This window comes from Chiloscyllium punctatum, chromosome 2, assembly GCF_047496795.1.
Source record: "Chiloscyllium punctatum isolate Juve2018m chromosome 2, sChiPun1.3, whole genome shotgun sequence".
Lineage (NCBI taxonomy): Eukaryota > Metazoa > Chordata > Chondrichthyes > Orectolobiformes > Hemiscylliidae > Chiloscyllium > Chiloscyllium punctatum.
In genome coordinates this window covers 34,198,360-34,217,521 of record NC_092740.1, presented here as the reverse complement: position 1 = coordinate 34,217,521, position 19,162 = coordinate 34,198,360, and the positions used below count along the sequence as shown (strand labels likewise).

General features: G+C 40.4%; 1 protein-coding gene across 4 annotated transcripts in view; it reads left to right on the top strand.

The window, feature by feature from the left end:
- The window catches only part of lrp2bp (LRP2 binding protein), a 33,076-nt gene that overhangs the window by 12,720 nt on the left and 1,194 nt on the right, over window positions 1-19,162 (top strand). For all 4 annotated transcript variants that reach the window (XM_072595373.1, XM_072595365.1, XM_072595356.1 and 1 more), the window contains 4 exons: window positions 10,133-10,275; window positions 10,466-10,571; window positions 12,737-12,960; window positions 17,788-17,953. In XM_072595373.1, coding sequence (XP_072451474.1) covers window positions 10,133-10,275; window positions 10,466-10,571; window positions 12,737-12,960; window positions 17,788-17,953 — 639 coding nt within the window. The remainder of the gene's footprint in view (window positions 1-10,132; window positions 10,276-10,465; window positions 10,572-12,736; window positions 12,961-17,787; window positions 17,954-19,162) is intronic.

The following is a 19,162-nucleotide window of genomic DNA, read 5'->3' as shown; positions in this document are numbered from 1 at the left end:
AGAGTGCTGTGCATTAGTCATATCTGACCACTACAGTCACTTGTGATCCATATCCCATCAGTAGCGGGGAAGATGTTGAAAGGGATTCTGAGAGACAGGATCTAAATGCATTTGGAAAGGCAAGGACCGATCGGGATAGTCAGCATAGTTTTATGCACAGGAAATAGTGTCGCACAAACGTGATTGAGTGTTTGAAGAGGTGATCAAGAATATAGATGAACGCAGAGCAAGAGACATTGTCTACCTGGACTTTAGCAAGGTCTTTGACAAGGTTCTGCATGGCAGACTGCTTATTAGAGTTAGATCACGTGGGATCCAAGGAGAGCTAGCCAATTGGATTCAAAATTGGCTTGACAGTAGGAGACAGTGGGCGGTGGCAGACAGCTATTGTCCAGACTGGAAGCCTGTGACCAGTGGTGTGCCACAAGGATCAGTGCTGGGTCCACTTTTGTCATCATTTATCAAAATGGTTTGGATGGCAATATAGGAGGCATGATTAGTCAGTTTATGGATGACACAAAAATTGGTGGTATAGTAAATAGTGAAGAAGGTTATCTGAGATTACAATAGGACCTTGATCAACTGGGCTAGTGGGCCAAGGAATGGCAGATGGAGTTAATTCAGATAAATATGAGGTGCTGCATTTTGGTAAGACAAACCAGGGCAGGACATACACAGTTAGTGGTAGGGCCTTGGGAAGTGTTGATGAACACAAAGATCATAAGACACAGGAGCAGAAATTAGACCATTCAGCCCATCAAGTCTGCTCTGCCATTCAATCATGGCTGATAAGTTTCTCATCCCCATTCTCCCACTTTCTCCCCGTAACCCTTGATCCCCTTGACAATCAAGAACTATCTATCTCCAACTTAAATACACTCAGTGACCTGGCCTCCACAGCATTCTGTGGCAGTGAATTCCATAGATTCGCCACTCCGTGGCTGAAGAAGTTTCTTCTACCCTCTGTTCTAAAAGGTCTTCCCTTTACTGTAGGGCTGTGCCCTCGGGTCCTAGTCTCTCCTACCCATAGAAACAACTTACCAGCATCTACTCTGTCCAAGCCATTCAGTATTCTGTACAGATCCCCCCTCATTCTTCTAAACTCCATCGAGTATAGACTTCAAACGTTCCTCATATGTTAAGCTTTTTATTCCTGGGACCACTTTCGTGAACCTCCTCTGGATGCACTCCAGGGCCAGTACATCCTTCCTAAGATGTGGGACCAAAATCTGCGCACAATACTCCAAGTGTGGTCTGACCAGAGCCTTATAGAACCTCAGAAGTACATTCTTCTTTTATATTCAAGTCCTCTCAAAATAAATTGCATTTCCCTTCCTAACTACTGACTCATCCTGCGAGTTTACCTTGAGAGAATCCTGGATAAGAACTCCTAAGTCTCTTTCCACTTTAGACTCCTGAATTTTCTCCCCATTTCGACAATAGTCTATGCCACTATTCTTCCTACCAAGTGCATGACCTCACACTTTCCCACGTTGTGCTCCATCTGCCACTTCTTTGCCCACTCTCCTAACCTGTCCAAATCCTTCTGCAACTCCCCACCTCCTCAATACTATCTTTCTCTCTACCTATCTTTGTATCGTCTGCAAACTTAGCCAGAATGTCCCCAATTCCTTTATCTAGATCGTTAATGTGAAAAGTTGTGGTCCCAACACTGAGCCTGGTGGAGCACCACTTGTCACCAGCTACCATCCTGAGAAGAACCCGTTTATTTCTGCTCTTTGCTTTCTGCCAAACAGCCAAGCTTCTATCCATGTTAGCACCTTCCCTCTGACACAATGGGCCTTTATCTTACTCAGTAGCCTCCTGTGCAGCACCTTGTCAAAGGCCTTCATGAAGTCCAGGTAGATAAAATCCATTAAGACCTATGGATGCAGGTACATAGTTCCTTGAAAGTGGTGTTGCAGATAAACAGGGTGGTGGAGAAAACATTACGCACACTTGCCTTCATCGGTCAAAGCACAGAGTACAGAAGTTGGGATTTTATGTTACAGGTGTACAGGACATTGGCAAGGCCATATGTGAAGTACTGCATACAGTTCTGGTTGTGCTATGGGAAGGATGTTACTAAACTAGAAAGAATGCAAAATTGATTTCCAAGGATGTAACCAAGACTGAAGGTTTGGGTTATAAGGAGAGGCTGGATAGGCAGGGACTTTTTTTTTTCCCTGGAGCATAGGAGGCTGAAAGATAACCTTAGAGTTTTATAAAATTATTAGGGTCATAGATAAGGTGAATAGCAAAGGTCTTTTCTCCAGGTAGGGAATCTAAATTAGAGGGCATAGGTTTAAGGTGAAAGGGACAAGATTTCAAGGGAAAAATTTTCCGCAAAGTGTGTAGTGCGTATATGGAATGAGCTGCCAGTGGATGTGATAGGGGCAGGTACACTTACAATATTTAAAAGATATTTGGTCAGGTAATGGATAGGAGATTTAGAGGGATATGTGCCAAACGCAGGCAAATGGGGCTAGTTCAATTTAGGAAACCTGTTCGGCTTTGCTGAAGTGCCTGTTTAAATACAATAAGACTCTATAACTAAGTGAATTTGGATAGTCTTTGCAATTTACTAATATGCACATGCGTAACATCTGCAGGACTGCCCAAAGTTACCTCAAAGAGGCTGAATCAGAAAACAGCCAAAATTCAGTCACACGGTTAGGAATATCGATTCCATAATAGGTCTATTTTAGAGATATAACTTTTAATTTTCAGAATACAGATTTTAGGGTGGAGATTTAAGTGTAAAAAGTAAGAAAAATAGAAATCATGATTAAGAACCTAATAAACAACCCTGAAGTAAATGTAAATTAAACATTCTTGGATTCATTACAGTTCAGAATCCCTACAATATGGAAACAGGCCATTCGGCTCAACAAGTCCCCACCAACTCTCCAAAGAGCATTCCATCCAGATTTCCAACCCTGTATTTCCCACTACTAATCCATCTAACCTCTACATCACTGGACACAATGGGCCAATCTAACCTGCACATCCTTGGAATGTGGGAGGAAACCGGACCCAACCCACACAGAGATGCGGAGAATGTGCAAACTTCACACCGTAGCCTGAGGTTTAAATTCAGCTTGGGTCCCTGGTGCTGTGAGGTAGCCATACTAACCACTGTGCAACCGTGCTGCCCTGGTGCAGAATGGATGGCATCTTTTTGAGCTTTTTAATGAAGCCAGGATGTTTACCGTTACTTCAGTGAAATATTTAACATTATTTCTGTAGTTTTCAGATGAGAAAAGCTAAAAGCTAGCAATTTTGGGGAAAAGGGTTGTCAAATTGCTTTAATCATTAAAAAGAATTGATACGAATTATAGAATCAAAGTATTGGGTTTAAAGTAAAAATAATTACCATGGCTCAGTGGTCAACAGTGCTGCCTCACTGCACCAGGGACCCGGGTTCGATTCCTTGGGCAACTGTTTGTCTGGAGTTTGCACGTTCTCCCCGTGTCTGCATGGGTTTCCTCTCGGTGCTCTAGATTCCTTCCACAGTTCAAAGATGTGCAGTTGAGGTGGATTATTCATACTAAATTGCCCATAGTGTCCAGGGATGTGCAGGTTATTGGAATAGTGGGTCTGGGTGGGATATTCTTCAGAGGGCTGGTGTGCACTCGATGGGCTGAACGGCCTGCTTCTACTCTGTGGGGATTCTGTGATTTGAATTCATTTACTTTTGTTTGAACATTCCAAATTTGCCCCATTGAGATGGAGAAGGATTGTGGGAGTTGCAGTGTTCCTTTGTTTAATTTATCTGGGTGCTTCTCACAGAAGGCCTGGGCAGATTTTATCTGTCGGAGATCATGGAGGAGGAAGAGATGATAAGATTTGCCTAGCTTGGAGTAAGAGGAAAAATATCTAACATACGATTTGGATCTGAACATAGGAGGTAGAGTGAGTAAGTTTGCAGATGACACCAAAATTGGAGGTATAGTTGACAGCGAAGGTTACCTCAAAGTATAATGAGATCTTGATCAAATGGGACAATGGACTGAAGAGTGAAAGATGCAGTTTGATATAGATAAATGGGAGGTGCTGCATTTTGGAAAAGCAAATCTTAGTAGGACTTGTACACTTAATGGTAAGGTCCTTAGGAGTGTTGCTGAACAAAGAGACCTTGGATTGCAGGTTCATAAGTTCCTTGAAAGTGGAATCGCAGGTAGATAGGATAGTGAAGAAGGCGTTTGGTATGCTTTCCTTTTTTGGTTAGTGTATTGAGTATAGGATTTGGGAGGTCATGTTGCGGCTGTACAGGACGTTGGTTAGGCCACTTTTGGAATATTGTGTGCAATTCTGGTCTCCTTCCTATTGGAAGGATGTTGCAAAACTCGAAAGGGTTCAGAAAAGATTTACATGGATGTTGCCAGGGTTGGAGGATTTTGAGCTATAGAGAGAAGCTGAATAGATTAGATTCCCTACAATATGGAAACAGGCCCTTCAGCCCAACAAGTCCACACCAATCCTCCAAAGAGTAACCCACCCAGACCCATTCCCCTATCCCTACATTTAGCCCTGACTAATATACATAACATTGTGGACAATTTAACATGGCCAATTCACCTGGCCTGCACATCTTTGGATTGTGGGAGGAAACCAGACCACCCAGAGGAAACCCACACAGACATGGGCAGTATGTGCAAACTCCACACAGGCAGTCACCCAAGGCGGGAATCATTAATCCCTGATGCAGATACTGCTTACAAAAATGCCCAGATTCTAGAAGGAGAGAACATTAATCACATCCTCAACCGGTGTTCATCCGTCAAGAAGTTAGTGGAGTTCCACAGATTGCCATCACTTCTCCTTTTACCGACCCTCCCGTGGTATTAGAGGTGATGAATGAAACACACTCCTGCCTAGGAACTGATGTTTCCCAGCTGAAGGTTACAAAGCTGGAGATCAGTGCTTGGTCAAAAGAAATTACTGAACTATTTTTGTCCATGTAAGAATTGTGTTTAGACCCTAACCTCTTCTGCATGGTTTTCATCACCATGATCTCAGATATCTTCTGTTATGGTGATTCTATTTTAAAGAAATCAAATATCAAGTAAAGAAAAAGCTGCTCAACAAGAGATGATTCCAGACCAATGACTGCCCTACCCTGCAGATCAGACTTAAGACGTAGAGCATGGATTTGGTTCTTAAATGCATACGACAACTTTGATTTTAAGATTAGCATGTAGAAAACTGAAAGAATGCACCAATCTGCTATTGAAAAATACCTTGAGCCCAAGATTGCAGTCCATGACCACAACTTGTCAGCAGTGCATATGACATGACTCATGGGAGTTTGTCTATGTATTGTAACCTAATGGCATGGACACAGAATTAACATCTTGCAAAATTTTCCTGAACTCAGGATCAATTTAAAGAGACTCCAGAGCAGATGCCATAGGAATCTATGTCATAAGAATGAAAATATAAAAGAGCAGAAGAATTACCCCAGAATTCTCACGATCATTAAAACCAAAGTACTATAATTTGTCAAAACCAAAATGCTGGAAGTGTCCAGATTAAACAGTTCTGATGAAAGACCTTGAAACATTAAATAAGTTTCTTCTCTAGTGACTACCTGAATATTTCCTTTTATTTCACTCCCACTTTCACAAAGAGTAGCAGTGGTGGAAATCTGACACCAAGTTACTTGCTAAATTAGGAAATTTACTTTGGAGATGAATTCAAGAAAGAGAATAAAGATTACCTCCCTCTCTAGAAGAAATAGGTTGCAATTCTGATATTTTTATATATTATAAATTCTGTATTGCAATGGTAACTTTGAAGATATGTTTATGTTCACACAGTGTAGGCAAATCCACAGGACAAAACATCACACCCACAAACATTCATTCCCTCCACTGCTGAAGCACAGTAGCAGCAGCTTGTGCCATCTACAAGGCTCATTGTATAAATTCATGAAGACTCCTTCCACAATAACATCAAATAGACTAAATAGGCTGCAGTGGTTCAAGAAAGCAGTTCACCAGCATGTTGGAGAGCAACTGGCAATGTACAATAAATGCTGGCCCAGCAAGTGAAGCCCACAACCCATGAAGGATTTTTTAAACATTAATTGAATTAATATAAATTGGACATTTTGTTACTTATGCTGCCAGACCTGCTGAGTTTCTCCAACACAGAAACAATATTGAGAGAGAAACAAAACAAAAGGTTTTCAGATCTCAGTATTTTTGCTTTATTCCTTCAACCATATTTTTTCTGCCTGTGACACCTCAGAGGTTTGTACCATAGACCCCCAAAGCCACATATGTAGAAATTGATCCAAATTCAATCTCCCTAGTTTCCAATAGAAAATGATCAGTTTTTCAGAAGTCACTCACTTTTGTGCTATTTCCCATTTAAACAATAGAATTCTGCAGCAGTTAAGACTGTTAAAAGCAGGCAGTGAACTCTTGATGTTACAGAAGTTGGGATCCGAAGGAGCTGATCTGGGGCTTGAAGCAAGGAAGCTGGGACAACTTTCTGCCAAGCTCAAGGTAGTCGCCAACTAAATCAAAGAATCATCACAGTGCAAAAGTAAGCTGTTCAGCTTATTGGGTCTGCACCAGCTCTTTGAATAGATAGAACATAGAACAGTACAGCACAGAACAGGCCCTTCAGCCCACTATGTTGTGCTGACCATTGATTGTCATGTAAGGTAAACCTAATGTACAAACCCTCAAATTTCTGTGACTATATGCATGTCCAGCAGTCTCTTAAATATCCCCAATGACCTCGCTTCCACAACTGCTGCTGGCAACGCATTCCATGCTCTCTCAACTCTCTGCGTAAAGAACCCGCCTCTGACATCCCCTCTATACTTTCCACCAAACAGCTGAAAACTATGACCCCTCATGTTAACAATTTCTGCCCTGGGAAAAAGTCTCTGGCTATCAACTCTATCTATGCCTCTCATTATCTTGTACACCTCAATTAGGTCCCCTCTCTTCCTTCTTTCTTCCAATGAAAAAAGTCCGAGGTCAGTCAACCTCTCTTCATAAAATAAGCCCTCCATTCCTGGCAGCATCCTGGTAAACCTCCTCTGAACCCTCTCCAAAGCATCCACATCTTTCCTATAATAGGGCGACCAGAACTGGACACAGTATTCCAAGTGCGGTCTAACCAAAGTTTTATAGAGCTGCAACAAGATCTCATAGCTCTTAAACTCAATCCCCCTGTTAATGAAAGCCAAAACACCATATGCTTTCTTAACAACCCTGTCCACTTGGGTGGCAATTTTAAGGGATCTATGTACCTGCACACCAAGATCCCGCTGTTCCTCCACACTGCCAAGAATTCTGTACTCAATTTTCAAGTTTGACCTTCCAAAATGCATCACTTCACATTTATCCAGGTTGAACTCCATCTGCCACCTCTCAGCCTATCTGCATCCTGTCAATGTCACGCTGCAGCCTACAACAGTCCTCTATACTGTCAATGACATCTCCAACCTTTGTGTTGTCTGAAAACTTGCTAAACCATCCTTTGATCTCCTCATCCAAGTCATTAATAAAAGTTACAAAGAGTAGAGGCCCAAGAACAGAGCCCTGTGGAACACCACTCACCATTGACTTCCAGGTAGAATACCTTCCTTCCACTACCACTCGCTGTCTTCTGTCGACCAGCCAATTCTGTATTCAGACAGCTAAATTTCCCTGTATCCCATTCTTCCTGACCTTCTGAACGAGTATTATAACTTAGACATTCTCCTGTCTTCTTCATATATTGAATATTGTTTCTATTTAAGTAGTCATCCAATCGCCTCTTTAATGCCACAATTGAATTTGCCTGCATCAGACTACCACATAATCCATGCCAGAGTCTTAACTACTTGCATGTGAAAAGGTTTTTTTCGCACATCGCGTTTGCTTCTGTTGCAAATTACCTTGTATCTGCACTGTCTTGTTCTCAGTTGTTTTACAAGAGGGAACAGTTTCTTACTATGTTCTCTGTTTGTCCCCTCATCATTTTGAATAGTTGTATCAGATCTCCTCTTCTGAGGAGATAGTCCCAAATTCTTCAATGTATCTTCTTACCTAAAGTTTATCACCCCTGAAATCATTCTTGTAAAACTTTTCTACACTCTCCAAAATGTTCACATCCTTTCTTGTGGTTTTGGTCACCTTATTTGAGGAAGGATGCTCTTGCTGTAGAGGAAGTGCAGCAAAGGTTTACCAAGTTGATTCCGGGGCTGGCAATGTGAGGAGAGATTGAGTGGGTTAGGATTATATTCACTGGAGTTTAGAAGAATGGGGAGGGAGCAACGACTCTCGTAGAACCTATGAAATTCTAGCAAGATGTGTTAGATACAGAGGAAGGATGTTCCTAATGATGGGGGAGTTCAGAATAGGTGCCGTAGTTTAAGGATAAGGGTAAACCTTTAATGACTGAGATGAGGAAAACTTTCTTCACCAGAGAGTGTGGGCCTGTGGGAATTGATTACTCCAAAAAAATGGTCAAGGAAAAGCACTGTTTTCAAGGAGGAGGTAAATATAGCTCTTGTGGCTAAAATGATCAACAGATATGGGGGAGGACAGGATTAAGGTATTGAGGTCAATGATCAGCTTATAATAAACGGAGGAGCAGGGTTGAGGAATGGCCTCCCCTTGCTTCTAACATCTATGTTTCATAAATATGCCCAGAACTGTATGTAGTACTCCAGCTAAGGTCTAACTCGTTCTTTATACAAGTTCAACATAACCTCCTTGTTCACAACCTCTATACCTAGGATAAATAAAGCCAGAATACTGCATGCTTTATTTACTGCTCAACCTACCTGTGTTGTCACCTTTAACAACTTAAGCACATAAAATTTCAAGCCTCTCTGCTCCTGCACATCCATTATTTTATACTATATCTCCACAATCTACCAAAATGTATCACCTCACATTTCTCCACATTGAACTGCATCTGTCACCTAACTGTCCATTTCAAAATAATTAGTTGCTCCAAAACCAACCCTTGGGAAAGTCCACTACAAATCTTCCTCCAGTTTGAAAAGTATCCATTCACCATTACTCGTTGTTTCTTATCTTCAGCCAATATTTTATCTGTGTTGCTACTGTCCCATTTAGTCCATCAGCTATCTGACCAGTTGCTGTGTGGTGCTGAATTGAATACCTTTTGGAAGTCCATAAATATCACAACAACAGTTTACTCTAATCAAACTCTGTCTCTTCTCTGTTCAGAAACTCCAGCAAGTTAGTTAAACACTATATGCCCTTAAGCAATCGGTGCTGTCTCTTCCTAACTAATTTACATTTTTTTTCATGTGACTATCCCCAAATAATGGTGTCAGAAGTTTCCTTACCATTAAAGGTAAATCGATCGGTCTATTTTTGCTGAGCTTATCCTCACTACCTTTTATGAACAAGGCATCAATCATATCTGCAAATCTCCAGCTTGCAGGTAGAAGAAAACATAACTCTAAAACTTCCTTCTGTGGCAAGGAAATCCAGAGTGCTCTTCTAAAGCCTGCAAGCAAAGTCAAAGGATCCCTTTTCACAAACCCTCTTGCTGTGGCTTACTTATTTACGAAAAGTATTACCATTGCTGAAACATCTTTCCTGTCTCCTGATGGGTTGTTGCTTTCTCTAACACAATTGATGAAAAATGATACGTATAGATAAGACCTGGAAATTACAATACCCAAGACAGCAAGTGACTTTAAACTTGCTCCTTCTCTATCTACTTAAAACCCACATGGAATCAAAATTGAACACAATGATTTAAACTATACTGCCATCACTTTGCTTTTGTCAGCAATTACTGATACAAACCAGGATACTAATTTATTTGGGAATTATCTATAAATGAAGTGTTAGCATGAAGAGCAGCTCCTCCCAAATGTTTGCGCTTTCAAAATCAACAACGCAAGGAAGTTCTTTAGAAATCTATAAACTAGTTATCTTTTCTTAAGGTGCTGGATTGCCAGAGCTCAAGGGTGACATATGGCCTCTGGGTCACAGTTTAAATATCGGAGGTCAGGGAAACTGAGTCCCAAAGTCTGCCACGTTAGAACTTTTAATGATATCTGGAAATTCAAGCTTGTTTTCCAAAGTAAATAGTCTTTCTATTTTCTTGCAGTGTTTAATTACATTGCTTTTTATGTCAGGCTTTGGGTGTGGAATACATGAACAGAATCATAAACTCTGAAGATCCAAGAGCACAACATTTGAAATTTGTAGCATATTACAATTTGGGCAGAGCTTCTTTCGAAGGATTTGGCATCCAGCAGAGCAATGCAGAAGCGGAGAGGTTTGTGAGGGTTTTTCTTTCTTACCATTATTCTCTGTGTGACTCAAGAGTAACAGCACAGGCCACAATTCAAAAAGTACTTAATTGTTTATAATGTGATTAGAGATGTTCAGTGGTGGTGAAATGCACTGTATTAATGCAAGTTTTTTTTTAAAACAGTTACTGCGCATTTTTAAATTTGTCTTTACAGACTATGGCTTCTTGCTGCAGATGATGGTAATCCAAAAGCTAGTGTGAAAGCCCAAACTATTCTAGGATTGTTTTACTCTCGACCTGAGTCACAGGATTTGCAAAAGGTACAAGAGAAAATATGGGGATCTCTATATTAAATGCACAGTATAATCAAGATTAATATGAAAACATTTACTGTGCTTCTTACTATACAGAAAGAGCAGCCAAACAAAACTGCAGTTCCTATGGCTTATGATGAAAAACTACTCCCACTGTTCATTCATCTTATCTCACCTCATCAAAATCTCCATTCCCCAGATAAACCTTTCATCCTATTCCCACATCTAGAAACCTCTTTCCAAATTCACTTACACATGATATTCACCCCATGTTCTTAAACAATCAGTACTACCCTGCCTGGTGCGCACACATATTTGCACATACTTCGCAAACCTTTTCCTTGCTCTTTTTTTTCCCCAACACTTTCTTTTCCTATTTGAACTTCTTCCTAACCGTCCATTGTAACCATCTGCAATAACTAACTTGTCTCCTCCATTGCCTAATTTTAGCTACCATCTAATATTCAGCCCAAATAGTGTGTTTTATTACTCAGTCACCACCCATACTCCTGTAGAGTCATTGGTTCATAACAAAGAAAGAGATCACCCCACCCATTGTCACGTGTTGGCCAAGAAACGAGTCCCAAGGCCTAATCCAACTACCCAGCATTTGATCTGTTGCCCTCCAGTATATGGTATTTGAGGTGCATATCCAGACATCTTTCAGAAGAATAGAGATTGTCTAACTCTACTTTTCTTTTCAGGCAGAGAGTTCTATACCACTACTACCCTCCAAATGAAAATGATTAATCTTTCTATCAATCATTTTAAGTCTATCACCTTTGTCACTGACCTCCCTGCTAAGATAAATAGGCCTTTTCAATCCGTTCTATTCAGACCACTCTCAATTTTGTATGTTTTGATCAAATTTCACCTCAGCCCCTCTGTTTTAACAAGAATTAGCCCAATGTATCCAACTTTTCCACATAGCTATAATTGCTCTGGTGCAATTTCCATAATGTGACCAGAACTTCACAAAGTTCTAATCCCACTTATCTTCATTAACATACCTAGAACTCCATTCTTTCTCTTTGCAATCTCCTTTAATGTTCAAAATCACTTCACCACTCAATCTAAACTCTTACCTTCTCTTCAATGAGGTACAGATTAAAATTTAAACTTCAACATGGGACAACCTTCTTTGAATAAAATGTTCCACATAAATTTTGTGCCCAAACCTTCTGCCTCATGACACTGCTGAGAACTCAGCAACAGTGTAACCTTTCCTCAGCATACAAACTAGCAGACAAGTATAAATATTTATAAAGTTTATCTTTCCATCAAAATACATTTCATATTAATTGCATCCTTTGTGCACCAGAAATGCATATAATGTAATAAATATATTTTTATACAATCTTCTGCACTAATTTCCATGAATGAAATACCCTGATCATGCTGGCCATGATTTCCCCATATGTAACACACAGAATCTAAAGCATAGAAATTGGCTATTTGATCCGTTGGGCCTATATCAACATTTATTCCCTACAATTCTAATTACCTCATCCCACCTTAACCAAGGATAATATCCCAGAAGATAATCAGCATTAAGAACACAATGTTGAAAATACAAAATCTCCCTTCCCCTCCAACTACTACATGAGTGATTTCACTGCAATGGAAAATCCCTGTCCAATGGCTGTACTGCTTTTTCAAAAAGTGAAAATTCAAAAATGAATTACAAAGCAATACATTCAGTGGAAAATATTAATGACTGTTATTAAAAATTAATCAGAACTGCAATACCTAAAACTGAATTAGATCAGATTCTCTACAGGCCCTTCGGCCCACCACATCCACACCAACCCTGCGAAGAGTAACCCACCCAGACCCATTTCCCTCTGACTAATGCACCTAACACTATGGGCAGTTTAGCATGGTCAGTTCATCTAACCTGCACATCTTTGGACTGTGGGAGGAAACCCATGGAGAGAATCTGCAAACTCCACACAGACAGTCACCCGAGGCTAGAATCGAATCTGGGACCCTGGTGCTGTGAGGCAGCAATGCTAACCACTTGAGCCACCAGGGGATTAGTTGTTTAGATTTTAAGACTACAGTTTTTACTGCTGAGATTCATCTTGGGTTACCATAGAACTTAATAGTGCTACAACCTGGACCATATTTCATTCTAACAGTTGTGCTCTTATGTGCTTCCATTCTTTTAGGCATTCTTTTGGCATTCTGAAGCATGTGGCAATGGAAGTCTAGAGTCCCAGGGTGTGTTGGGCTTAATGTACCTCACTGGACAAGGTATCCGTAAGGATACACAGTCTGCATGGAATTGCCTGAAGGAAGCATCAAGCAGAGGCAATGTTTATGCTCAGGGTCACCTAGTTGCTTACTTTTACAGTCGTAAACTGTACTATAACACTGTCGATCTTGCTCAAAGGTAATAAGAATAATCAAACTAACCATTCATCAGCATAACCATACAGAAATCTAATTGTGCCTAAAGAAAAGAAAACTGACAACTAGATAGAAAAACCAATGAGCCTTTAGCAGTTCCACTTTTCTGACTAAAACAGCACAAAATATTGTATAGAAAATTGAATTTATGAGTGTTCAGAATATCATAATGCAGCAAGTTTGTCAAAGCTACAAACATGCAACATTGTTTGAACTATGTTTCTGTTATATAACTATTTTTTATTTTCTCTATTTTGACAGAGTAATATAATCCTTAGTTGTCCATGATAGCAACTCTGTCTGCTTGTGGCAATATACAATATATGAACACAATGTCTATTATAAAGGATGAAATTATGACACATCTGAATAGTAGTAACATGATAGGTCAGAGTCAGCATGGATCTATGAAAGGGAAATCCTGCTTGACTAATCTTCTGGAATTTTTTTGAGGATGTAACTCTGAAGATGGACGAGGGAGATCCAGTAGATGTAGCGTACCTGGACTTTCAGAAAGCTTTTGATAAAGTCCCACATAGGAGGTTAGTGAGCAAAATTAGGGCGCATGGTATTGAGAGCAAAGTACTAACTTGGATTGAAAGTTGGTTTGCTGATAGGAAACAAAGAGTAGTGATAAAGGGCTCTATTTCGGAATGGCAGGCAGTGACCAGTGGGGTACCGCAGGGATCAGTGCTGGGACCGCAGCTTTTTTGCAATATATGTTAATGATATAGAAGATGGTATTAGTAATAACATTAGCAAATTTGCTGATATTAAGCTGGGTGGCAGGGTGAAATTTGAGGGGGATGTTAGGAGAGTACAGGGTGACTTGGACAGGTTAGATGAGTGGTCAGATGCATGGCAGATGCAGTTTAATGTGGATAAATGTATGGTTATCCACTTTGGTGGCAAGAACAGGAAGGCAGATTACTACCTAAATGGAATCAATTTAGGTAAAGGGGCAGTACAAAGAGATCTGGGTGTTCTTGTATACCAGTCAGTGAAGGTAAGCATGCAGGTACAGCAGGTAGTGAAGAAGGCTAATAGCATGCTGGCCTTCATAACAAAAGAGATTGAGTATAGAAGCAAAGAGGTTCTTCTGCAGCTGTACAGGGCCCTGGTGAGACCACACCTAGAGTACTGTGTGCAGTTCTGGTCTCCAAATTTGAGGAAAGACATTCTGGCTATTGAGGGAGTGCAGTGTAGGTTTACAAGGTCAATTCCTGGAATGGCGGGACTACCTTACGCTGAAAGACTGAAGCGACTGGGCTTGTATACCCTTGAGTTTAGAAGACTGAGAGGGGATCTGATTGAGACATATAAGATTATTAAAAGATTGGACACTCTGGAAGCAGGAAACATGTTTCCACTGATGGGTGAGTGCCGAACCAGAGGACACAGCTTAAAAATACAGGGTAGACCATTTAAGACAGAGATAAGAAACATCTTCACCCAGAGAGTGGTGGCTGTGTGGAATGCTTTTCCCCAGAGGGCAGTGGAGGCCCAGTCTCTGGATTCATTTAAGAAAGAGTTGGATAGAACACTCAAGAATAGTGGAATCAAGGGTTATGGAGATAAGGCAGGAACAAAATGCTAATTAAGGATGATCAGCCATGATCATATTGAATGGTGGTGCAGGCTCGAGGGGCAGAATGGCCTACTCTTGCACCTGTTGTATAATGAACACAATTTGGGGCATACCTGCTGCAAAGGCTCTGCCAATATTGGTCTCATGGGATTTTGCTTCACCATGCATGTTTTATCAGGATACTTAATGCATTTCTTGATTATTCTTGTTAAATTCAATCTCATTATTTAATAAAAGGCACAGTCTCATTATGACCATGTGAGTTAGGAGCAAGATTCTGCTATTCAGCCCCTTGAGCATGCTTTGTTATTGCTAAAATAGCAGATAGAAAAAATGTCATCCTCCATCCTGAGGGACTGTCTAACGTGCTAAAATTGGCACAACCAAAACCAAGATGTACAGCCACCCTGTGCATGTAGACCAGAATGCAATAATGAATGGAACCAGCAGCAATTTGGAATAGATATGCTTAATTGCTGTGGTGGAGGGCAAGAATTTCAATGGGGTGAAAGCAGATTTGTCCCAGATAAACTAGAATCAAAGACTGATTACCTTCCTTATAGTATACATTAAGTTTAGTGATTAACCTTAACAGTACATCGAATTTATTTGATTTACATTTGGGATCTTATGGTGTAGTGGTAATGTCTCATCTTCCCCAGACATGTCATAACATGTCCAAACAGGTTGATCAAAATAATTAGAATCCCATGGAAGTGCAGCAGCAGACAGCTAGGATATATGTTTATAAATCATTAAATATGGCAGCGTTAGTTGAGAAAATGGTTACTAAGGCATATGGGATGTTTTATGAATAGAAATATAGAATATACAATTAAATAAATTATAAGGAACATTTATAAAATATTGTTTGATCGTAACTGAATAATTGTGTCCAAACTAAGGCACCACATTTTAGTAATTGAATAAAGGCATTTAGGTGCAGAAGAGATTTATAAGAATGGTTCTGGGAGGTGGACTTTGTCATACTGAGGTTGGAGCACTTGAGCCTAATCTCCTTTGAGAATGTTGTTATTTGATGGAAGTTATAAAAATAATGAGGAGCCTGAAGACAGTAGCTAGGGAGAACACAATAGTGGAACAATGGAATATCAAAAAACACAACTTCAATAGGACTAGCAAAGAACTAAAAGCAACATAAGGAAAACCATTTTTTAAAAAAAGCACAAGTGATTAGGATCTGGAATGCACTGCTGAGAATATAGAGGAAGGACATTCAGTCTTCATTCTTCACATCAGCAATTGCATAATACAGGAAGGAAAGAACAGGTGGAGGAGTAGTACTAACTGTTACTCTTGCAGGAAACAGTTATGGACAAAGGGCTGCATTCTGATGGTCTGTTATTCTAGATGGTCATTGACTGGCATTTATGTGGCCTGTGTGTTGCTTGCCGTTTGTCAGCTCAAGCCTGGATATTGTCCAAATCTTGTTGCATTTGAACACTGATTGCTTCAGTTTCTGAGGAGTCACAAATGGTGCATCGGTGCAGTCATCGGTAAACATCTCCACTTCTGACCTTAGGAAGTCATGATTTGAAGGTGTCAGTGTTAGACTGGGATGTACAAAATTAAAAATCACACAATATCAGGTTATTGTCCAGCTTATTGACACACTCATCTCGCCTCTACAATTCAGTTATGTCTGTGTTTGAACCAAGGCTGTCATGAGGTCAGGAGCTGTGTGGCACTGTGGAACCCAAACTGGGCATCACTGAGCATGTTATTGCCAAGTAGGTGCTGCTTGATAGCACTGCTGATGACACCTTCTATTACATTACTGGTGATCAAGAGTCGACTAATGGGGTGGTAATTGGCTGGTTTGAATTTGTCCTTTTTTTTGTGTACAAGAGATCCTTGAGCAATTTTCCATATTTTAAGGTAGCTGTCAATGTTGTACTGTAAGAGCTTTGCTACGGGAGCAGCAAGTTCAAGAGCATGGTACAATTGCTGGAATGTTGTCACGGCCTGTTGCCTTTGCAGTATTCAGTGCCCTCAGCAGTTTCTTTACATTATATGGAGTGAATCAAATTGGCTAAAGACTGGTATTTGTGATGCTGGAGCCACTGGAAGACGTCAAGATAGGTCATCCAATCAATCCTTCTGGTTGAAGATAGCTGCAAATGCTTCAGCCTTATCTTTTGCACTGATGTGCTGGGCTCTTCCATCATTGAGGATGGGATACTTGTGGAACCACCTCCTCTTCCAATGAGTTATTTAGTTAACCACCACCACTCATAACTGTGGTAGGACTGCAGCACAAAGATCCCACAGTCTTTGTTTTGGGATCACTTGGCTCTGTCTATCACTTGCTGCATATGTTGTTTGGCAAGCAAGTAGTCTTGTTTATTAGGGTCATAGAATGATACCTTATTTTTAGGTAAGCCTGCAGCTGCTCCTGGCATTCCCTCCTGCTGTCTATTGAACCAGGGTTGATCTCTTGGCTTGATGGTAATGGTTCAGTGGGGGAATTTGCCAGGTCATGCGGTTGCAGATTGTGGTAGAGTACAATTCTGTTGCTGTTGATGACGTACAGTGTGCAATGAATGCCTAGTCTTGAGTTGCTAGATCCTTGAAGTCTGTCCCACTTAGCACAGTGATAATGCCACACAAGGATCTTGTGTCATCTTGCCACCCTTAGTGCTTTCTCCAAATGAGTACATAGAGTACAGATTCATCCAGCCAAACTATGTTATAGTCATCAAGCCTATGTTTCCTTGCTCATGTTTAACCTGAAGCCATGACATCAAATGTCTAGAATCAAATGTAGGCCAGATCAGGCAGTTTCCTTCCCCAAATGATATTAGTGAGACAAGTGGTATTTTCCTGACAATGGTTTCATAGACTAATCTACGTAAACTATTAATCCAGATTTGTTTGAAATTCTACCATCTGCTGTGGCAGGATCCTCGGAACATAACTTCATCTCTGGCTTAATAGGTTAGCAATAATACTGCTAGGCTATCAGCTCCCCTTCAGGTCTTGGATATTTCTTATGACAGCTTATTCATATTAAAAAATGTAATGCTGAGTGACAAGAATTTGTTTAATTGTCAATATAATTAGTACTATCTTCAGTTGGAGGTGTTACAAGATTTATCTGGTTATCATTTTGTTGAGATTTCTACTTAATTAGAACATTTAATGCATTGTTTATTGTTCATAACCATTTTTCCAAACTCATTTGTCTCAAATGTAAACCAGGGTTGTTGAATATGACAATATCCCACGAATAGCAAAAGAAACTGATTGTTTGCCAGTTTACATAGCAAAGGGTATCGCCATGGCTGCTTTCTACTACGCCAGATGTCTACAGTTGGGCTTAGGGATACAACAAAATCAGACAGAAGCCATGAAGTACTACTGCAGGGTAGGTTCAAAAAGTATTACAATGTATCATCACAAGTTTAATTTCATAGATTCAAACATTATATAAGAACTCCTTTGGCTTCCTGAGTCTGCACCAACAAAAACTGCTCAATCTACACAAGTCTTACTTTCCAGACTTGGCCCATAGCTTTGAATGTTTTGATATTAAAAAAGTACTTGGATGAGCATTTAAAAAGGTCGAGAGGTTTCCTGCCTCAACAACTCTCCCAGACATTGCATTATAGATTCCTACCACCCTCTGAGTGAAAAATGTTTTCTACAGATCCCCTCTAAACCTTCATCTTAAAATTATGGCTCATTGTTAGTAACCTTTCAACGAAGGAGGACTGCTGCTTTCTGTCCACACCCTTAAAATCTTATACACCCCAGTCAGGTCTCCTCTCAGCCTTCTCTGCTGTAATAAACAACCAAAGCTTATCCAGCCTCTCTTTGTAGCTAACAGCTCTATTCCAGGAAAGGTCCTGGTCAGCCTCCTCTGTACTCCACCTGAGGCAGGATCCCAGGTCCTTACTATAGTGTGGTCACCAGAACGGTGCGCAGTACTCCACAAAGTCCTGCAGAGTTCCAACATAACCACTCTGCTTTTATGCCTTCTGAACTTGTAGTAAATTCTTATAAATTGCATAACAAGTAAAAATGTGAATCACTGCATATATGACCTATCCTACACAATTCCAGGCAACTTCAATGTTGGCCTTGTCCCACAAGTGAACTACAGCGTTTTTTGGTGAATATCTGTCTTTATAATGTCAGAACTGTTGTAATTTAGACTTTTGCGTAAGAACCAAGAGTGAGAGAAAATATAGCATAATTAATTAATTTCCATGACTTTTGTGAAAAGCAGGTGTTTATCAACCCAAAATGTTAGCTGAGAGAGAGAGAATGGGGAACTAATGACTTCTCAATGTACTAAATTAGTCTCTACAGCAACTTCCCAATTACCTCTCACAAACAGAACTTTGCAAATGGTTTTCAGTTTCACGTTTCAATATTGTGTATCCCAGCAAAAAGATCCCAGTCTCTGATTGTTATGCTGAGAATGTTACTGGGACTTAGAGTGACAGGCAAGGTTGTATTATATTTAGGGTGGCACAGTGGCTCAGTGGTTAGTACTGCTGCCTCACAGCATCATGGACCTGGGATCCTGCCTCAGATGGCTGTCTGTGTGGAGTTTGCACATTCTCCCAGT